Source organism: Halteromyces radiatus (assembly GCF_025201355.1).
Source record: "Halteromyces radiatus strain CBS 162.75 chromosome Unknown BX664scaffold_13, whole genome shotgun sequence".
NCBI classification, from domain to species: Eukaryota; Fungi; Mucoromycota; class Mucoromycetes; order Mucorales; family Cunninghamellaceae; genus Halteromyces; species Halteromyces radiatus.
In genome coordinates this window covers 68106-89834 of record NW_026251699.1, presented here as the reverse complement: position 1 = coordinate 89834, position 21729 = coordinate 68106, and the positions used below count along the sequence as shown (strand labels likewise).

The following is a 21729-nucleotide window of genomic DNA, read 5'->3' as shown; positions in this document are numbered from 1 at the left end:
AAAATTGACCAATAAAATTACTTTATTTCTGCTGTTTTGCAATTTTCCAAATAAGTCAAAACGCTCAGACTACCTAGCGAGCGTTTTTCCCTACCAAAAAAAAAAAAAAAGGTGTACATAATATATATATTTCTTTTAAAAAAAATTTGATAAAATAAAAATAAAATAAAATAATCTTGACACTCGTCAAGCGAATAGAAAAAAAAATCCAGCATAAGGCATAGTTTATGCGACGATTAAAGACGTAATAGAATAAGTGAGACAAAAATATATCTTTATTGAATGAGAAGAATATCTTTGGTGATGTAATATTTCATACGAAGCATTTCCATCTACTAATAATTTATAATGACCATTACCGTAAGCGAGAAGCTAACACAGTCTGCCGATACCGAAAAGTCAGGTTTGTAATGTTCATCCCCGTGAAAAGAAGAATTCGCCCAGTGGACTTTGAATAGAGAATTTGAATTGAATACAGACTGCAGGATCGGTGCTATGTAGTGATGTACAAACGTGTCTTCGATATTGTTTGGTGGAGGTCGAGCAATAAAAACCGGTAAGTATTGAGCTAACGTATGAGCTACGTGAATATCGACTTGGTTCCGTTTCTTAAGAATGTTGTCATGAACGTGACAGAGGTAATACTATAATACCAGTAACAGAAAGGCAGACAAGACTGAAGTAAGTATATATATGCTTACGAGAATACAATAGTTGTTTGATGTAGACTAGTATGAGGCAATTTAAAAAGCAATGTTGACCGAAGGTAACAGAGAATTCATTATTCGTATTAGAGATAAAATAATGTATTTATATTCTAAACTAAAAAGGGTCGACTAACTACAGTATCAAGATTGTAATGAGGACGAAGAAAAAGAGAAGAAGAGAAGGTGATAAAAAACAAAAGAAAAAAAAAAAGAAGCAAAAGGAAAGGAAAGGAAAAAGGAGAAAAGGAGTGAACGAGGTGAGTAAATAAAACTCAGATTTGTTTGCGTGATTGATTTCTATCCATATTCTTGATAGTGAAAATGATTCGCGTCAATGCACCAATTCATTTGCACTGTAAGCTTTTTTTTATTTGCATGTTTAAAAGAAATCCGGCCGCCCCCCAAGCAAACGGAAAAATCCAGTAGGTAAAGCATGGTTTTATGTAATGGCAATGACTTAATAAGTGGGACAGGAATATATCTTTATTGAATGAGAAAAATGGCTAGTTTAAATTATGTAATATTTCATATGAATCATTTCCATCCACCAATAATTTGCAATGGCCATTAGGATCTGCTCCTGAAATTTCACCATAAGCACTGCCTTGCGATTGAATTAAATGAGGGTCACCTTCGGCAGCATATCCTCTTGCACCATCTGCAGCACATACTAATTTAAAATTAGCTTCTCTACCTAATCTATTAATAATTTCATATCTAACACCACTATCTGTAGATTCTATTCCTAGATTTGCTGCATGTACATTCCCTGTTGGTTCTGGAGCATAGAGGTACGGGCACTTTTTTCTTGTATAATCCATTTCCAAGTAATAGAAGATAATAAAGTAAAGAGATATAACGTCAAGGTGGCAAAAGATAAAAAGGAATTGAAAAAAAGGAAAAGAACGGGAAAGAAGAAAGGAAAAGAAGAAAGGATGTTCAAGAAAGTCATATGTTTCGTCCTTTCTTGTCTACGTACTACAAAGATGGCAACCTTATTCGTATAAAGGATCATTTCACTATTTTTTTTTCCCTCACTCTTTTTTTTTTCACCTAGTACAAATGATAGAAGTTGCATAAACTAGTTGATTTTGGATGGATCACCTGATCTATCCCTGTAAGACAGTACGATATTTTTTTTTTTTTAAAAAAAAAAAAAAAGCACGGAAAGAGCATAAAAGGAAAAGAGCGAGGAAAATGCAAAAAGAAAAAAAATAGAAAACGAGAAAACGAATGTTGAATATCTACAGTTTATTTGATTTAATTAAAATAGTTTTGATGCCATGTATAATTTGGATTTTCAGTCAAGAAGGATCGAATTGCTTGTCTTGGAGTAATAGGTTCCCTACCAAGGACGTTCTTCATGAGAGGATGGGTTGTACTAGCTTCGCCTTTTGCAATACCATCATACCATGATACAAGTGTCTCAAAAAACTGGGCAGGTTTACCACCTTGATCATTTGTAGAGTTCAATCGAACATAGTCTTCAGGGGAAACCAATTCCAATTTGATAGATCTACCAGTTGTGTTGTTGATTTCATCAATCATGTCGGAAAAAGTAACACTTTCTTGTGTGGTCAAAAGAACAATTTGTTTGTCATATCCACCAGCGATCATTAATTTTGCATTTGCTTCACCTAGTTCCTTACGTGATGTAAGGGCCATGCTTCCGTTACTAGGAAGGTAAACAGTTTCTGTATCCGGATACCAATTCAAGAAGAGTGGGAATGCATCTACATAGACACCTTCACGGATGGATGTGAAATTAAGTCCAGAACTGCATAAAAAAAGAAAAAGACAATAAAGTATGAATTTTTATGAGCATTTGTTGTTAAATTAAAACTTACGTTTGGAGCATTTCTTCTGTTTCATAATGGACTTGTTGGATTGCAACCTTCGATTGAGATTCGAGTCCTCCAAATGCAAGAGACGTATACCAGACCTATATTGATAACAAAACGTTAATTGACTAAAAACACATTTATATATAAAAGGACTTGCATGTTTCACATTGGCCTTTTTGGCGGCATCGACAAAGTTTTGATGTTGCACAGCGCGACGTTTATTGTCAAAGACATTTGTACTGACAAAGAACAAATTTTCAACACCTTCAAAGGCTTTTTCTAAAGTTTGTGGGTCATCATAGTTGACATGTCGAAAAGCAAAGCCTTTGTCTTCATACTTTTGTCGATTGGATTCATTGGAAGATGCAACAGCATATTCAGATGCAGGGACATTGGTAACAAAATAAGAAAGCACTTCTTTCCCCAAACCGCCAGTAACACCAGTAAGAAGATATTTAAGAGTCATTTGTTAGGAAGTTAAAAATCAAGAAAGATTGTAAAGTCAAACTACCTTTTTTTTTTTTTTTTTTTTTTTTTTTTTTGTATAAGGCCAATTTATATCTTTTTTTTTTTTTATGCGGTAAATCTGTAAGCGATGATTTGTCAGCGGTCATCGCAGTAGCAAGATTTTAAAGCCAAGTTTTCGTGTGACCACCCCATTTCTCAGTGTTAACCTTCCCTGTATTTTTCCTTTTTTTTTTTTTTGAGTTGGTGGTAACCAATCTTGGAAATAGGTTATTACTCTACATTTACTTGAATACACACGTGTATTATGATACCTAGGCTTCCACCAGTGATCTTATTAGCTATTGGAGGTGCTTCGATTTACGGAATCAAGTATTGGATGGATAAAATGGAGACCAAGTCTTTGACAGGATCACCTGAGCAAGCAGAGGCAGCAAAGCGACATTTACGAAATGTAAAGATAGCTACTCGCTTAGGTATTGGATCTGTCGCTATGGGCGCAGCATATTATGGTAAAGTGAAAACAATCGAAACTGACTTTTGAACGTCATAGGCAGTGAACTCATTTTTATTAATTGTATTCATTTTTATGCAGTCTATGATTCTTGGAAAGAACGACCTACTCCATCCGTTGTAAAAGTCAAAGACTCTGAATTTTATGATAATCAGTACTCAAGCAGAGACCACTCTTATGAAAAAACTTCACAATCTATCGAACAGGAACAAAGAATTAGAGCAGAATCAAATCTGAAACGATTAAAAGAAGAATTTGTCAATAAAAAATAATGTTTATAAAAAATAACTATATATATATCTATTTGCTACTGATATCCCCTGGTATATTATGAGAAATTAAACTAGGCGGTATCCATTGTAACAAAACTAATCCTATTATTTTTCCAAGTAGTAGCTAGTAAAGCTCCTTCCGTGAAAGATTTCACAAAATGAATATGAGTTGGTTTTGTATTCTCCATGGGTTCAGCAGTTAGTTCATTATTTTGTGATGTAGACACTTCCATACCCCGAGTATAACCACTAAAAAATAGTAAATTTTAAATATGTAAGAAACAAAAAAAAAAAAAAAATACTATAAAAAAAAAACAAGAACTTACATCAATGTCAACTCTTGTCCTTGAGATAAAGACATTGGTTGTTTCAATGGCATCACTTTATAGAGAGCCACATAATTACAATGTTCAAACGATACTGCTAAACGACATCCATTATTAGGATCCAGAGCTAATTCTTTGATAACTCCACCAATAGGTACTTTTTGTTCATTAGACATTGTCACTTCGGCTGGAGGTATTTCGAGTATTTTGATATCCCACATTCCTGACGCAGTAGATTTGCTAGTTGGTAGACAAAGAGCGTGAATGTCTTGTTTACCAACCATTGAATAAAATAAACTGCAACTATCTGGTGCCCAACAAGCAGACTACATAAATACAAGACGAGATATATTTTATTACTCTCCCAGATCAAGATTATTATTTATTTATTTATTTTTTATATATCTTTACCTTCACCCATAATCCAGGAGGGTTTCGTATTTCTGTGTTTGTCCAATTTCTAGTTTCCCACAACCGAGATTTACCATTCCTAATGATTAGAAAATAAATATAATTTGATTAAAAACAGTCTATCCACATATTTATCATACTTACAAATTAGCCACATATAGATATTTCCCATCAGGACTCCAGCTCAAAAGGGTATTGCCTTTTCCATATCGTTTCACAGGAGTATGATTAAATGTCATAATATCATACATGATCAATGTGCTATCCACGCCAGAGGCCGCGGCAAGGACTTGACTTCCAGGTGATGGATCCCAAGCGACCGAACTAATATGTCGATGTCCAGGAGTGCTGAAAAAATGCATATATGCATTAGAAAGAGTACGGTTATCGCCTTGGTTCTTATCCGTCGTACTGACCAACTCACATCGTTCAGTGGCAGGAACAAAGTCAAAACGATTAGCACAGCGACTGTCAGTCAGAAACCAGACACACACACCTGCTTGACATCCCACTGCCAGAGTGCCATGACTATATTTTTTCCATTCCAAACTAGTTATATTCGCCATATAATGATGTTCAAGTACTTGTGTACGCCAGGTGTTTCTTTGACTATCGCGCTCATAAATATATACATGATGATCCTCTCGAGCAATCGCTAACAATTCATGGTGAGGATGCCATGCCACAGCGCGTACTGGTGGTGCATTTGCACTAAAAAGATGGTGAAGCGTAGGTAAAGGTTGCTGGCTAAAAAAATTAGATACCACTGTCTCATATAAAGCCTTAGCGTAACGAGAAGGCACACTATAAAGCAATAATACGAGATTAGACTAGTGAAGGAAACGGCAGTTATATAATATATATTTCTATTCATATTGTACCTGTTTTTGATGGCATCTTGCAAACTACAAATAATCAACATTAGAACTGGTGAATATTAGCTTTAATTCTACCTTTTTTTTTCACTTACGATTGTGGAAGGAGAGATATAATATCAGAGGTGTTTTTCAATAATTCAGTGATAAAGCTATCAATATGATCCGCTCTTTGTGTGCTCAACGAGCTTTCCATTGATATAGAAGGATAGATAGGTACCTTTACACATATACATATATATATATATATATATATAAAAGAAAATAATAATAAACTTGTTCAGAAAACGATATAAAGAAATGATCATTAACTTTTACCTGTCTTTGTGGTAACTGGGCAAAAGCAAGATCTTGCTCATTATTAACATGAACTATTATGGAACGATCGAAAAAGAAAAAGAATTAATAAATGGTATTGTTGAAGTAAATATTTCTCTTTCTAGCTTTACCGAGCTTTCCATCAACTTCAGCTATAGATCCTTGTAATTGTGTAGGTGCGTACATAATAACGAGAAACCTCGCGTGGTTGAAAAGAAGACCTGTTACACTTCTCGGTTAACAAACTTGAAATAGGGAAGGCTTTAAGTAGTCACAATGCACACAAACCTGCTGGATTTTTGCAAGCCCAGTCTCAGATTGGATTTCGGTCAGAGTTTATCCGGGATTGATCAAATTTTGATTTATTCATTACACCCTTTATGCAAATTGGAATATTATTATCAAGTTCAGCAGTTAAGATTTTTTTTTTTTCATTTGTTTATTACTTCAAAAAAGGTCTTTTAGTTTCCAGAATTTGTTAAATATCATAATAACCTACTTGTTATAAACAATTCTAACTTTGAAAAATTCCTTTTTTAATTCTTCATCGTTTATTACTAAAGTCAAATTCAGACTCTGCATCTTGTATTATTTTGTAAGTCCCTCGATGTAATAAACTTTTAGCAGCTACAAATTTAACTCTTGCTTTCTTTTCTGTGATTTTTTCAAATATATAATATGAACGAATTTTACTCTAAAATGTAACAACAACACTTTATTTATGGATAAAAAGGCAACAATGCTTTTATGCCTGATATTTATATTCTTCAAAAACAATTTTATAATTATAAAGAATCACATCTTACATCAAAACATGTTCTATCCCTAACATCACACTGCCAATAACCTGTACTACAACTATCTACACCAGGATCAATTGCGCCATGTTTACCACACACTTCACTTTGACTTTCAAAGCATCCAGGCATACTACATTTACAACAGCACATTACAGAATAAATAGTCTTGACAAAGGCAAAGAAGTAAAAAATCAATAATAGCAATTTCAAAAACACAGCCATAGTAAATTAAAAAAGAACAAAAGAATAAAAAAATAAAAAAACAATAATGCTCTATTTATAAAATTATAAAACCTTACTAAAATATATGAAATAGTTCTACATAAATAAACATAAATAAACATAAATAAAACCTCTAGTAAACGAAACAAGATTGCTTTAACAGGATTAGTCTTATAAAACAGGATTTACGCCGCAATAGGATTCACTTTTTTTTTCTCTTTAATCGCTTTTTGTTTTTTAGCTGTATTATATAAACATCTTACGGTTTGTCTCGTTATTTCATGTCTACCCCACACAGCCGTCGCACTACTACGCTAACACAAATTGAAGACTGGGTGAGGCAGAATGTGGTGTCTATAAGATAGATCTGATGATTTATCTCAAAATCAACATTTTGTGTAACAGCTGTTATGCATATGTTAAGGAGTTTTTTATTGCATTAGCTTTTGCTCTCATTAAATAAAAGATCTATATTTTTGTCTCACTTGTTTTTATTTAAGCCTTCAACTATCACACAGAGTAATATCTGGGTAGAGAAAGAAAAAAGAATCGACAACCAGAAAATGTTGCTGTTGAAGGTCGAAAACTATGCGTACTAAAGGACGAGTACTTGGTAAGAAGAACAAGAAAAAAAAAATATGCAATGCGCAAACAGGAGGCGGAATGGAGGCATATGTTTCTGTGCAGTCATGAAAAGTTCATCTTTTTTTTCTTTTTGTCAGAAACAAATACCTTTGAAGACTTGAAATAGACATCTACGTGCCAAACCCATGACGACAATTAGCTATGGCCGTAAGTCCAAAGAGCGAGAGAGAGTTACTGCCGGTGCAAGCTCATGTCAAAAATTGTGGAACAATGGGATTGTCGATGCTTCTCTACCAAGATATTCGTGTTACTATCTTCCACTGCGAATGAGGAGCCGGAAAAAAGAGACACTAACAGCTGCAGCAATAACAACTATCTAAAGGCATTACAAGTAAATGGCGATACGAAGGGTATGGCAAAAAAAAGAAGGGAGAGAAAGTTTTTTATAATTATTCTTTTTATATTGATTTTTATAGATCTATGTCACTTAACGCAAAATTCAAACCAATTTGCCTTGTCGCCATAGACTTCGCAGGTCTCGCCACGGAACCCAATGCTTTATGACAATTCAACTGGTAAGAAAGGGGGGTTGAGAGGCTAGTATGGAGAGAGAACGAAAATTTATGGATTAATAACCTCATTTGCGTCCTCATTTGTAGAAAATACGCACAAATTCAAGAAATAGTCATTGACCATGGTGTGACCTTCAGCATATATTCGAGACAACTATTTGACAGGAAAACGAAGAGCATGTGTCGTATCATGAAATAAAAGAGCCGTTGGATGAATGTAAATCTGAGACATCTACCACACAAAGTCTATTGTTCTTCAATAATCAATCTATTTTTATTTTATGAAATAATCAATCAAGTCATTCTTTTTCAATAATAAAAAATTAGAAAGAATCTCACCTATTTATTATTGTCTTTATTCATATAGCAAAAATCAACTAATAACACAATAACATTTTAAGATTTTATTCATTACGCCCTTTATGCAAATTGGAATGTTATTATTATCAAGTTCAGCAGTCAAGATTTTTTTTTGATTTGTTTATAACTTCAAAAGGTCTTTTAGTTCCCAGAATTTATTAAATATCATAATAACCTCCTTGTTATAAACAATTCTAACTTTGAAAAATTCCTTTTTTAATTCTTCATCGTTTATTACTAAAGTCAAATTCAGACTCTACATCTTGTATTAGATGTAATAAACTTTTAGCAGCTACAAATTTAACTCTTGCTTTCATTTCTGTGATTTTTTCAAATATATAATATGAACGAATTTTATTCTAAAATGTAACAACAACACTTTATTTATGGATAAAAAGGCAACAATGCTTTTATGCCTGATATTTATTTCTTCAAAAACAATTTTATAATTATAAAGAATCACATCTTACATCAAAACATGTTCTATCCCTAACATCACACTGCCAATAACCTGTACTACACCTATCTACACCAGGATTGATTGCTCCATGTTTACCGCACACTTCACTTTGACTTTCAAAGCATACAGGCGTACTACATTTACAACAGCACATCACAGCATAAATAGTCTTGACAAAAGCAAAGAAGTAAAAAATCAATAATAGCAATTTCAAACACATGACCATAGTAAATTAAAAAAAAAATAAAAATAAAAATAAAAATAAAAATAAAAATAAAAATAAAAGTAAAAATAAAAAAAAAATAAAAATAGAAAACAACAATGCTTTATTTATCAAATTATAAAGCCTTACTAAAGTATATGAAACAGTTCTACATAAATAAAACCTATAGTATGCGAAACAGGATTGCTTTAACAGGATTAGTCTTATAAAACAGCATTACGCTGCTCACGACTTTTCTCGAAATCGGAAATCTCTTTAACCGTTTTTTTGTTTTTTAGCTTTATATAAACATCCTACGGTTATGTCTCATTATTTCATATCTCGACCCACACAGCCGTCACACTACTACGCTAACACAAATTGAAGACTGGGTGAGGCAGAGTGTGATGTCTATAAGACAGATCTGATGATTTATCATAAAATCAACATTTTGTAATTTATCTTAAAATCAACATTTTGTGTAACAGCTGTCATTCATATGTTAAGGAGTTTTTGATTGCGTTAGCTTTTTTTCTCACTTTCTTCTCTTTAAACAAAGATTATTTTTGTCTCACTTATTTTTATTTAATCCAATCGACTACTTTACAGAGTAATATCTGGGAGAAAGAACCAAGAGCCGCCAATCACAAAATATAGTTGCTGAAGGTCGCAAACTCTGGGTACTAAAGGATGAGTACGTAGGTAAGAAAAACAGAAAGAAAAATATGCAATGCACTAATAGGAAGCGAAATGGAGGCATGTGATGTTCCTGTGCAAGTCATGAAAAACTCATTCTTTTTTTTTTAATCAGAGATAAATGCCTTTGAGGACCTGGCTAACTACAACAAGCATCTCCGAGCTAATCCTATCACAACTATTGGTTACGCTCGTAAATCTAAAGGGCGAGAGAGATTTACCACTCGGTGCAACCTCTTGTCAAAAATGGTGGAACGATTGGAAGCTCAATGTCTCTGCACAAAAATATTCGTGTCTCCTTCTTCCAATGCGAACGAAGAGTTGGAAAAAAGAGACACCAACTCTAACAACAGCAACTACTTAAAGGCATTGCAAGTGAATGGTGACATGAAGGGTATGGCAAAAAAAAGAAGAGAGAAAAAAGTCTTGTTATAATTTTTTTGATTTTTTATAGATCTCTGCCGCTTGCTTAACACAAAGTTCAAACCAGTTCGCCTTGTCGCCATAGATTTCGCAGGTCTCACCACGGAACCCAATGACTTACGACAATTCATTAGGTAACAAAAGTGGGGTTGAGAGGCTAGTATGGAGAGAGACGAAGGTTTATGGATTAATAACGCCATTTATGTCCTCATGTAGAAAATATACCCAAATTCAAGAAGTAGTCATTGATCATGGTGTGACCTTTAGCATATATTCACGACACGACTTGCTGGAAAACGAAGATATCATCAGCAAGTTCAACTGTCGTACCGGCTTTATCAGACGATCAAGCTAGATGGCGATTGTCCTTCTCTTTGTATTTTTATTTTTTTTGCTTTTACTTTTTTTTTTTTATGTATCACCGGTCAAGGATTTTCTTTGGGAATTCTTATTTTCACCCCCCTCAGTTTGTTATTCTCCCCCTTCCCAAGCTAAAAAATAGCCAATAAAACACGAGATACCTTTTTTTTAAAAAAATGCACATAATATATATTTTATACTATTATTATTTTATTTCTTTAGTTTGTTTTGTTTGTCTGAAATAAAACGTTGTTATATTTGATCCAGTCTTTTATTGATTCTAGTTGATGATGGATGATGGATGATGGATGATGGATGATAGATGATTACTTTGTCATTTACTATTCTTCTCTTGAACTATTATGATAAAAAAATATTACACTTCTTACCTTTCATTTAAAATAAAAACTTGTTTGATATCTGAAATAATCATAAAATTGTGGCTGCTTAAAGTCATGCACGTCAATTTGGACAGTCTTACCAGGATGCATAAAGTAGTCTTTTTTTTTCTTTACGAAATATGTAATATATTGGTAATGGATGATGGGTAATGGATGATGACTGAATATAAAAGTTTTGCTGAGATTTTATCAACTATATGAAAAAAAACAACTTTATTGGCTATTTTTTAGCTTGGGGGGGGGGGGGGGGCTGTGAGAATAACAAACTGAGGGGGTGAAAATAAGAATTCCCTTTTCTTTTTATATTTCTTTTTATGTTTCTTTTTTTTTTGCTTTTACTTTTTATTCATACCTTGACCGTTAAAAATAAAAAGACTTTTAAAAAACAAATGAACGTCTTTATGCCTGTGCGGATATTTATCATTGTATCCCTTCTCCCACTAATTGAATTATATTCTTTTTGTTTTACAGATGATTTATTGCATAAATCAGGAGAAAAGAGGGGACTATAGTCTGTATGAATATCTATAAATTTTCAAACAAAGGAGGGGAACAGAGAAGAAAACATACTTTTTCATTCCTTGTTATCTCTTTCTTGTCGCCACTAGGTGTATTTGATAAGCATTAAAAGCTGCCATGAACACGACAAGAGAAATGGTATAATATCAGTAAACAGACAGACAGACAAAACAGAAGTAACTATATATATGCTTACGAGAATATATTTTAGTTGTTTGATGAGAATATTGAGAACAATGTAAAAGTAATTGTAGAAATAAAATAACGTATTTATATATAAACTAAAGAAGGAGAGACTAATAACTAATGTATCATTGTTGAAATGAGGTGAACAAAAAGGGACAAGAAAAACAAGAAGGAAAGATGAGAAGAGAAAGAAAAGAGAAGGTGAGAAAAAAACAAAGAAACAAAGAGGTTTTTGGAGTTGCAGATGAAGAAGATCGGGGAGAGCCTACTTCAACCATGGGTTCCTGATATTTATCCGAAAGAGCCATGACAAGGAAACAAAGAGGGAAATAATTGTTTGGATCTTCTGGTGAGTGAAGGAAGGTGGGAGGGCTGAAATATCGAAGAGTAGTGCTTCTGTTGTGCGAAATGTTTTCCACATTTTGGTCACTACCGTACGTGTTGGTAGTGGAGTTTGAGGTTTTGTCGTTGTAGATGGAGAAGGTCGGGGGGAGCCGCTAAGTACCTCAGCGAAAGAACGTTGTTGAGTTTTTGTTTTTTCTTTGGAAGAAGTAGGTGGGGAGAGCCTACTTCAACCATGGGTTCCTAATTTTTATCCGAAAGAGCCATTGAACAAAGAGGAGAAAAGTAAATAAATAAAATAATAATAATGGAACTCAGACATACGCATGATTTTTATTTTTTATTGACTAATTTTTTTGAAAATGATATCCTTGACAATTACCACAAGCCTTCTTGTCATCATCATTCGTGCCTACAGTATGATATAAACTAAAGATGAGTATTCATATAGTTTGTTATTCTTACAGTTAGCTACTACTGTACCGTAAATATATTCATTAGTAGGTATGTCATCTTCTTTCAAGATCCAACGAGGATGAATGGCAGTTAACGGTATAGGAGAAGAGTCACCAGAAATCATATGAGCGCATGGTAACTTGTACTGGATTTTGATTTCACATTCACAGTCATCCTTCTTGTTCACTCTATACGAGGCTGGTACGACGTCGTTTTTCAATCGATTGAATGCAAACTTGCTGATTTTGAGCCGTAAGTGATTCATCCTATGAGCATCTTTATCTAGCATGAATGAAGGATTGTATTTGAAGGATTCGATCTCGGTACGCTGTTCAATCTTTTCCCACTATTAAAACGTACAACATAAATGCAGTAAGTCAGTTTCATTATTCACAATAGTCGCTCATTAAGATTTACCATTCCGAAGTACCATCTATCAATACTCTCAAACACTGTTTCCATACTAGCATTCGTGTGTGTCACAAGTTGCTTCAATTTTGCATGTGCACCTTTTTCTCACTCTTTGTCTTCTTTTCCTTGTCTCCAGAGATGCTTTCGATATGCTTGGAAAGCTACTTCGATGCTCCATTGTTTTTCCTCTATCATTACCAACCAATGTTGTTGCCATATTATGTTCATTATACGTCCAATGTTTTCCATGTCTGAGGCATGTTCCCAGAGCGACGACTTATTCTGTGGTAAACTGAGAAAAGTTATTTTGTTCCAAATGGACGGTGGATCCATTTCGTCCAGGCCAATATAACTAATACATTTCTTCCAGAAAACTACTTTGTAGGGGCACCCGACCACCATATGATACTCGTCTTCTTCCTCCGTTTTACATATTCGGCAATTAGGCAAGGGCGCATTTGGGACTCGTAGTTGGTGGAGTCGTTGTTGTGTTGGTAATTTCTTCAAAAGGATTCGCCACCAGAAGTTCCGTACCTTATGAGGGATGTTGAGTGACCAGAAAAAGGACCATTGATTCTTCGTTAGTGTGGTGTAGCTTGGATATGCGAGACCAGATGTACAGTAAAAACATAAAAAAAAGGAAAAGAATGTACTTATCGTGAAGTGTCACGGTTCAAATAAAATAAAAAAGTAATAAAAAAAAACTAAAGAAATAAGCGAAAGAAAGAAGGACATTAAAAAAAAAAAAGAAAATGGTATATACAGTATTATAAAAGGGCATAAAATTTAAAAGTCAATGAATAAAAAAGAATTGAAAATCATTAGTCAGCCAGGTTATCAATTTCCCACAAGGCCCAGAAATATTGCCCAGTCATAAGTGGACGGCAATATACTGGCCAATCAAAAATGTTTTTTGTTTTTGGCCAGTCAAACAAGAACGGTAAGAACGGTAATTTTAACCAATCAGAAATGTTTTTTGTTTTAACCAACCAATCAAAAATGAGAACCACCCAGCGTCATGCCCCTATATGACGCTTCAAGTTCGGCTGTATGTGATTTTGAATTCGATTTTTGGCAATCCAATACATTTTTTATATCAATATCTGATTAATTTTATTCAGTTGTTTAAGTTCATTATTCAAAATCGATGATTTGAACGACATACAGTTTTGCGCTGATGAGCACAGAATCTTCGTTTCCCTGCCTGGCGGAGGTAGGGCACGAGCTAGATCCATATATAGAAATTATATTAGTATAATTTGTATTTAGAAGTTAGTTTAAATTAATACTCTTTTAGGAAATTTTATTCAATGTTATAGATTGAATTCCCTAATTTGATATTTCATTTATTGACACGGGCCTTAAAAGGATATTATTTTATTTGATTTCCTAATACAGAATTAATAACTGATATTACCAAATATGGATTTATAATGTTAATGACACTTCTGTCTAGCAGGGAGTCTGATTCCAATATATACAGTAGAATATCATCTTTGTAAAAATTGATAAAAATAAAAAGGAAATCATTTTTTATACCAAACTCTGTTGAATTAAACGTAACTTCGAAGCGCCATGTGTAACGATGGGTGGCTCGCGTTTTTGACTGGACAAGATATTACCGTTTATGTATGATTGGACGGTATTTAACCGTGCATGTCATATTTGGGAAACGTTTTGTTCACCTGGAGATCTGGAAAAAAGGGACGAAATGGGATAAGCATTTAAAGTCCGTCATTAGCATAAAGGGGGCGTACTTATTTTCTGTCGACAGGCTCTTTCGCTTAAAGAACACTTCTTTGATCGGGTAAACTTTTAAGCGATAACAACAACTGCATACTTCACAAAAAACAAGTAAACAACACAAACAACAAGCAACAGAAGATTCCCCAACGTCTTCTCGTTATTTTCGTACTAGTTTCGTCAAATTCCATCGAAATTAGAGTACAACATTACGAAATGGCGACATCTCCCATCTCTTCCGCTGTCGTATCTAGACTGATATTATTGTGTAACTTTAAGATCTCAGCTTCTTGTCATTTAAGATTGGATTAGAATAGTTTTTTCTTTTTTTTTCTCTCTCATTCAATTCTTATTGAAATAAACTATATCAACAGTCTCATCGTATTTTCGATTTGTCTTTTATTATTATTTTTATATTTGTTAATCCAATCAACTATCTTATTTTTTACGATGAATTCTAACAACAACAACAACAACAATAACAACAACATCAACATCAACAACGACAATATGTCGGATACCTCTGCTCCTTTCTCCATTAATGGCACCGATTTTGTCAACAACATTATCAACAACCATTTGGAACGTGATGTCATTATGACAGAACAAAACCATCAACCCTCTTCCACTTTTCAAAGTGGTTTGGGGGCCTCAACCTATGCTTCTCCTGAAGCTAGGGCCGAGTGGGCTGTCGCTGTGCTTACGCACAAGGCAGAAGAGTCTGAAGTGCTCTACACTCAAGCACTTGCTCAATTGGATAATTCTGATGAAGCTCGTGCCCATGTTCAAAAACTTTTTGAACAAGCACAAAAGGATCAACAAGCCGTCGATGATGGTCGGGCTATGTATGAACGTAAGTTCCCACATAACCCAAAGTTCTTTTCTTTCGAACGCCGTAGAGCTGAAGAAGAAAGAACAAAGGCTCAGATGATGAATCGAAGCCTCGTTGTTCCCAAATACCTTCCTCAATTAAAGCTGGTCAACAGTTATGAGGTTGGTAAAGAAATAAATGACAAGTCGTTTACTTCGACCAAACATCTTTTCAGTACGCTGGAAAAAATTTTCATTTCTCATGGTTTACAACCTGAAAATGAATTTCGTCGTTTGTTTCCAAGATGTCTTGACGGCGCTCAAACTTTCTTTTTTGAAGGTTTATTAAAGAAAATAAATGAAAAGTCAGATGGTGAAACAGAATGGGCTTTCATAAAACGTCAATTTATTGACAAATATGATACTCCAGCTCAAAAGTTTAATGCTTGGCATAAACTTGTGTCGATCAGACAAAATTCTAAAACCATCGACGAACATAATAAGATGTTCGGTAATTTGTTAACCATGACTGAATGGGAAACAATGCCTGTCTCTCTTCTTTCCAATGTAGTTTATTTAGCTACATTAAACCCAGAAATTAGAAGACAAGCAACGGAGTGGTTGATCACCCGATCTGCCCCGAATTTTGACGTTGATATTCATCAACTGATGCAAACCGTTGCTGGTATGGACATCCAAAGAACAGAAAACCCTAGAGGTTTTGCTCAAAAGCGAAACATTCAAAATGATGTTTCGTTTGTAAAGAAAATAAAAAAGGCTAATACAGTCTCTGATGGTAAAAGAACAGGTGTTCTTTGTTACAATGGTTGCGGGCAGATATACCTTCCTGGACATGTCTGTCCTAAAAAGAAACTCAACGGCCGAGATGGCAAAAACAATTTGTTCTCTCGTGCTGCTATACGAACCAAAACGGTTGTTCAAAAACAAGAAGATGCTGATGATAAGTTGAATCTTATGTCAGAATGTAAGGCTAAGAATAAGAAACAAAATTCAGTTCAAAATAATCAAAACATTAATCAATGTCTTATTCCAATTTATTTAGAACAAAAACCTATCATGGCTTTGTTAGATGGTGGTGCAACTTTTTCTGCCATCGATGAAAATTTTTGTTTAAAAAATAATTTTAAAATAATTGTTCTAAATAATAAAAATAAAAATCCAAATGATTGTATCCATTTAGCTCATTCTGATCATGTAATTCAGCGTCTAGGTTATACAGAACCTTTAGATCTTTGTTATAACGGGAAAACTTTAAAATATTCTTTTGAAGTAATGAAATTAACCGGTGATCAACAAGTTAGTATTGGAGCTGACTTAATGCCTTCACTTGGTATTGGTTATTACGGTTTAGTACAAACATGGGATCCACTTCCTCAAAAGATGGAAGAAGACCCTGATAAAGATAAAGAAATCCCAAATGAAGCACCAGCAGGTACAAAAGAAGAACAGGAAACATTCCATCATTTTATTAAAAACAGTTTAAAACAAAATCAAGCTATCCCTACAAATGCTTTTTGTACACTCCCTGAATCTGTGATATACTTACCTATGCCTAAAGGTGTATCATGTTACAGAAGACAATACCCCATCTCTCATACATTGAAAGAAATGGTACATCAAACTGTACAAAATTGGCTGGCTGATGGCATCATTGAACCTGTTCCTGCTAACATCGATAACAAATGGAATTCACCATTAACATTAGCACCTAAAAAAGATATAAACGGTAACTTAACTGGTAAGCGACCATGTTTGGATCCTCGTCATATTAATAAATATTTACCTGATGATCGTTATCCTTTACCATTAATAAGTGATATCTTCACAAAATTGAGTGGTGCCAAAGTATTTAGTACCCTTGATTTAAAAAGTGCCTTCCATAGGTTCAAAATTCATGAGGATGATCGTCATAAAACTACCTTCACATCAGTAGACGGTAAACAATATATGTTCAGAGGTTGCCCATTTGGTTTAAAACCTATATCATCAAAATTCCAAAGGGTGATGAGTATTTTATTCACTGATCTACCATTTGTCACCACATTTGTGGATGATATCGTAGTTTATAGTGATAACATGCAAAATCATCAATTACATGTTAAAACTATAATTGATAAGTTAACTGCCGTTAACCTACTACTCAATCCAGACAAATGTCATTTTGCACAAAAATCCGTATACTTACTTGGATTCTCTATTTCAGAAAATGGACGATCACTTGATGAACGTAAACTGCAAAATATTGACATGTGGCCAACACCGCAAACAGGCAAAGACCTTCAAAGATTTCTTGGTGTAGTCAACTATTTCCGAGATCATATTCCAATGATGTCAACTGTTACCGATCCATTGAATCAACTGCGTAACCAGGATAATCTAAAAAAGAAGTGGACACCTAAGCATGAGCAAGCCTTTACAACTCTGAAAAAGCTTTTGCAAAAACATATTACCTTATCACACCCCAACTTTCAAGAGCCATTCCACGTAGCGACGGATGCATCGAATGTTGGTATTGGTGCTGTCCTCTTCCAAAAAATCCAGGGTAAAACAAACTATATTGGGTTCATGGCAAGATCATTGTCCAAATCAGAGCGTAACTACTCTACAACCAAAAGGGAATTGTTAGCAATCATCTTCGCTTTCAATAAATTCCACCAATTCCTGTGGGGTAATCCATTCACACTTTACACGGACCATAAAGCTCTGATCTATATACATTCACAGGAACATATGAACCCTATGATGACAAATTGGTTAGACACATTGCTCGACTATACCTTCACAGTCATCCATCTACCTGGTACCCATAATATTTTACCTGATTATCTTTCACGCCTTTTCCCTGGCATGTCAAGGCTGGAAGGGGGTAATAACGATAACACGTTAATAAACAGATCTGTTGAAATAAATAGCGCAGATAAAATGGAACCACCAGAAGAAGAACGTCAGGAATTATTAAATAAAGCACATCTCTTTGGCCATTTTGGTGCTGAAGCAATCGTCAAAGCTATTCATAGTAACGGTATACATTGGCCTAAATTAAAAGAACAAGCAGTTGCTCTAGTTAGTAAATGCCCTTCATGCCAAAAATATAACATAGCGAAACATGGATATCATCCTTTACGCCCAATATCCTCAAACTTACCAGGTGACCACTGGGCAATTGACCTTGCTGGACCTTTACCTACAACAAATCAAAATAATAATTATATTTTGATTATGAGAGATATCTTCTCACGCTTTGTAATAATACGGGCAATACCTGACAAAAGAGCTGACACTATAGTCAATCAACTGATTAATGTATTCTGCGATTTTGGTATACCTAAGATTGTACAATCGGATAACGGAACAGAATTCGTTAACGATATGATGAAACGATTCAAGAAAGCAGCTGGTTTTGATCACAGATTAATAACCCCATATCATCCAAGGGCAAACGGTGCAGCAGAAAACACTGTAAAAACAACTATGAATGTCCTAGAAAAAGTAATAGAAGGAAATGTGAATGAATGGGATAAATATCTTCCGTCAGTACAATTATCTATAAACAACAAAATAAGTCAAAGAACAAATACACCTCCCTTTACTATAATGTTCGGTCGTAAGCTTAATGACTTCGTCGACTTTAGGGATGAAAGTATTAAAGAAGAAATGACAGAAGAAGAAATACAACAACGTATAAAACAAATGAATGAAGTGATATTTCCAGCTATACAAAAAAGAACGCAAGAAGTAACAAAGAAACAAAAAACGAACTTTGATAACAAACATAAAACTTTTACTTTTCCACAAGGAAGCCATGTGATGATAAAAAATTCACAACGTACAAAATTGGAGCCCAGATACACTGGCCCTTTTGAAGTGATCAAACAAAATCAAGGAGGTGCATATATCCTTAAAGATCTAACAGGTGATATCCTACCAAGAAATTATACACCTTCAGAACTAAAACTCATTTCAATGGATGAAATCATACCAGAAGATGAAGTGTATGAAGTACAAGCAATCGTACAACATCGCTTAAATGAAAAAACTAATAAATACGAATATAAAGTACGTTGGAAAGGTTATACACCAGAAGACGACACCTGGGAACCACATCACAATTTCCAGGATCCAAGAATCATCACTGATTATTATAAAAGAATCGGTTTAAAGGAACCTGTTCGACCTCAAAGAAAAAATAATAAACGGAAAAGAAATTGAACAGTTCTACAACCATCACTCCTATGAATAAAAAAACCATATCCGGAATAATCATGCAGCATGATGTATAATTCATGTTTTGTTATAACATTAAAAGATACAGACAAATATATAAGAGACGTCTAACAGACTGGAAGGGGGTGATGTCGTATCTAGACTGATATTATTGTGTAACTTTAAGATCTCAGCTTCTTGTCATTTAAGATTGGATTAGAATAGTTTTTTCTTTTTTTTTCTCTCTCATTCAATTCTTATTGAAATAAACTATATCAACAGTCTCATCGTATTTTCGATTTGTCTTTTATTATTATTTTTATATTTGTTAATCCAATCAACTATCTTATCCGCGGATCTGGGAAATTCAAAAAGATCATGGAGCCAAATTGTGGCTACAGGACAAAAGATGAAAGTGCCTACCTTGAGTAGACGCTCGGATACTGAAGGCACGAGGAAAGCTATCGACACCAAGGTAATCTATGAACGCAGCGATCTAGCTGAACAGCTCCGGATTCATAGAGCAGAATCAATTCTGCAACAGGCATTACATGATGATGCAGTCCTGTTTGAGCTTCCAAGGGATGAACTCAGGGACCACATAGCAGCATACCAGCTCATCCAAGAAACTTGTGGAAGGGTACTTGGATGTCGAAACATTGATAACGGTCGACTACGCCAGCAGTATTATTTGATTGAGGCCACTTTTGCAGCAGTGGAAAGTTACAACCAGGCGGTAACGAGCGGAGTTACCATTCAAGGGATTCAATATCGTGGTACTCCATCTCACAATGGAACAGGCGACATTCCTGAAATGGTGAGGGTGAACCTATCAGGAGTCCCACCTGCTGAAGAAGACGTAATGAAGACAAACATTATGAAGTCCATGGAAGTATATGGAACGGTCTGTCAAATTAAGATGTTGACGAATGCAAGTTTCTTTGAAGGCGATGTGACAATACTACTCGACAGGAAAGTGAAAGACCAACCTTTAGAGCCTCTGCAACGCATGCTTTACCTCACTGAATGGGATCGTTACGTCCCGGCTTCCTTCCGTGGAGCTCCTCCAATTTGTTATCATTGCAGACAGTCGAACCATTTGAAAAGAGACTGCCCAATGTTAGCGGGTATCAAATGTTATGCATGTCAGGGAAGAGGACATCTGGCACGCAATTGCAGATCCAAAGTCACTAGGAAGGAAAAATCTTTTGCGGAAGAAATCGATGACTACATCAACGTCAAGGAGAACATGGCAAACAGCTCGCAGCCTGTAAAGGACAAAGAATCAAAAGTAGTTAATACTGAGGCATTAACTAAAGAGCAAACGGACTCGACCATGCTACAAGATCCAGAAATGAGTGTTGTTGACGATCACGACGATGGAGATCTAGGTACGGATCCAAATAGTGATCATGAAGATGTCGCCATGGAAGATCGTCAGATAGAACAAACGTCGACAAAGACAAAGAAGTCTCTACCAATGCCTGGGAAAGATCTCAATGCCTCTAAACATGCACCATACGAGGTGGCATCTACCATGAAAATTGACACGGCCAAGGAGATGCTAGCACTCACCGCTACGACGACTAGGAAACGAATGAATAGACCAAGTAGACTTCCCACTGCAGTCCCCATGGAATACGAAGAAGATGAAGTCCTACTGGTTTCAGCATCTCGAAAACAATCGCATGATAAGGAAATGACAAACGTGGATACAACAGCGACGTCAATTTCGCCAACACCAAAATCCTCGTAAATATGACAGTACAACATATATCTATTGGATCTTTAAATGTACGTAGTATATTTAAAGTATCTAAACAACAAACAACAACGACCTATGCCCGATTTTTACGCTCATCACCCACTACCAAATTTGATATCTTATGCCTACAAGAATTATGCAGCAACAACACTACACAAAAACATCTTACCGAAGAAAATATACAAAATATACGCAGTCTCTTTCCTTATGCAACATGTTTCCTCTCCCGCCATTGTGCGATTATATGCCTCAACAACAGTCTCGTCCTCACCAACGAAAGTGTCTCCTTAGATGAGCGCCTTATCACTGCCACCATCATGGAGAAATCTACATCCAGAATTATATGCCACATAGCGAATGTGTACGCACCTCCCAAAGAAATGGCTCGTTCCCGTTTTTACCTAGAAATGCTACGACATCCCTTGTTAACTGCGAACCTCGATCAGTGGATTCTCCTGGG

The 21729-nt window shown here is 35.0% G+C and overlaps 8 protein-coding genes across 8 annotated transcripts; 3 read left to right on the top strand and 5 right to left on the bottom strand.

Annotated features, from left to right (window-relative positions):
- Nucleotides 1–1938: 1938 nt before the first annotated feature.
- Nucleotides 1939–3063, bottom strand: BX664DRAFT_344383 (uncharacterized protein). Its single transcript, XM_051547455.1, has 3 exons — nucleotides 2709–3063; nucleotides 2555–2649; nucleotides 1939–2484 (listed from the first exon to the last, which is right to left on the bottom strand). The coding sequence occupies exons 1-3, from the start codon at nucleotides 3015–3017 to the stop codon at nucleotides 1968–1970; spliced, it is 921 nt and encodes a 306-aa protein (XP_051395677.1). The 5' UTR covers nucleotides 3018–3063; the 3' UTR covers nucleotides 1939–1967.
- Nucleotides 3064–3256: 193 nt separating this feature from the next.
- On the top strand, nucleotides 3257–3802 carry BX664DRAFT_389653 (uncharacterized protein; the record flags this gene model as incomplete). The annotated part of the gene is made up of 2 exons (XM_051549556.1): nucleotides 3257–3528; nucleotides 3612–3802. The coding sequence occupies exons 1-2, from the start codon at nucleotides 3324–3326 to the stop codon at nucleotides 3800–3802; spliced, it is 396 nt and encodes a 131-aa protein (XP_051395676.1). The 5' UTR covers nucleotides 3257–3323.
- A 322-nt stretch (nucleotides 3803–4124) lies between these two features.
- BX664DRAFT_270997 (WD40-repeat-containing domain protein) lies at nucleotides 4125–5231 on the bottom strand (the record flags this gene model as incomplete). The annotated part of the gene is made up of 4 exons (XM_051541124.1): nucleotides 4125–4454; nucleotides 4540–4618; nucleotides 4684–4930; nucleotides 4994–5231. Coding segments are annotated over 4 exons (894 nt in total), but the record flags the coding sequence as incomplete, so codon positions are not given.
- A 1157-nt stretch (nucleotides 5232–6388) lies between these two features.
- BX664DRAFT_344380 (uncharacterized protein) lies at nucleotides 6389–6761 on the bottom strand. Its single transcript, XM_051547454.1, has one exon. The coding sequence runs from the start codon at nucleotides 6752–6754 to the stop codon at nucleotides 6518–6520; it is 237 nt and encodes a 78-aa protein (XP_051395674.1). The 5' UTR covers nucleotides 6755–6761; the 3' UTR covers nucleotides 6389–6517.
- A 1831-nt stretch (nucleotides 6762–8592) lies between these two features.
- Nucleotides 8593–8964, bottom strand: BX664DRAFT_344377 (uncharacterized protein). The gene has a single exon (XM_051547453.1). It carries the CDS (start codon nucleotides 8955–8957, stop codon nucleotides 8721–8723), a length of 237 nt encoding a protein of 78 aa, XP_051395673.1. The 5' UTR covers nucleotides 8958–8964; the 3' UTR covers nucleotides 8593–8720.
- A 176-nt stretch (nucleotides 8965–9140) lies between these two features.
- Nucleotides 9141–10634, top strand: BX664DRAFT_50302 (uncharacterized protein). The gene is made up of 4 exons (XM_051549609.1): nucleotides 9141–9627; nucleotides 9745–10023; nucleotides 10084–10186; nucleotides 10269–10634. The coding sequence occupies exons 1-4, from the start codon at nucleotides 9624–9626 to the stop codon at nucleotides 10405–10407; spliced, it is 525 nt and encodes a 174-aa protein (XP_051395672.1). The 5' UTR covers nucleotides 9141–9623; the 3' UTR covers nucleotides 10408–10634.
- Nucleotides 10635–11484: 850 nt separating this feature from the next.
- On the bottom strand, nucleotides 11485–12778 carry BX664DRAFT_369721 (uncharacterized protein; the record flags this gene model as incomplete). The annotated part of the gene is made up of 4 exons (XM_051548620.1): nucleotides 11485–12058; nucleotides 12243–12272; nucleotides 12326–12662; nucleotides 12734–12778. The coding sequence occupies 4 exons, from the start codon at nucleotides 12776–12778 to the stop codon at nucleotides 11784–11786; spliced, it is 687 nt and encodes a 228-aa protein (XP_051395671.1). The 3' UTR covers nucleotides 11485–11783.
- A 7081-nt stretch (nucleotides 12779–19859) lies between these two features.
- Nucleotides 19860–20258, top strand: BX664DRAFT_237594 (uncharacterized protein; the record flags this gene model as incomplete). The annotated part of the gene is made up of 1 exon (XM_051540191.1): nucleotides 19860–20258. A coding segment is annotated over one exon (399 nt), but the record flags the coding sequence as incomplete, so codon positions are not given.
- Between the last annotated feature and the right edge of the window lie 1471 nt (nucleotides 20259–21729).

Excerpts from the sequence above, each read along its gene's own strand:
- BX664DRAFT_344383 (XM_051547455.1), bottom strand. The coding sequence starts at position 3,017 with ATGACTCTTAAATATCTTCTTACTGGTGTTACTGGCGGTTTGGGGAAA. Across the intron at positions 2,650-2,708 it reads AAAAGGCCAATGTGAAACAT|GTCTGGTATACGTCTCTTGC; the intron begins GCAAGTCCTTTT and ends TTATCAATATAG. Across the intron at positions 2,485-2,554 it reads ACAGAAGAAATGCTCCAAAC|TTCTGGACTTAATTTCACAT; the intron begins GTAAGTTTTAAT and ends TTTTTTATGCAG.
- BX664DRAFT_344380 (XM_051547454.1), bottom strand. The coding sequence starts at position 6,754 with ATGGCTGTGTTTTTGAAATTGCTATTATTGATTTTTTACTTCTTTGCC.
- BX664DRAFT_344377 (XM_051547453.1), bottom strand. The coding sequence starts at position 8,957 with ATGGTCATGTGTTTGAAATTGCTATTATTGATTTTTTACTTCTTTGCT.
- BX664DRAFT_50302 (XM_051549609.1), top strand. Across the intron at positions 10,024-10,083 it reads AGTGAATGGTGACATGAAGG|ATCTCTGCCGCTTGCTTAAC; the intron begins GTATGGCAAAAA and ends GATTTTTTATAG. Across the intron at positions 10,187-10,268 it reads GACTTACGACAATTCATTAG|AAAATATACCCAAATTCAAG; the intron begins GTAACAAAAGTG and ends GTCCTCATGTAG.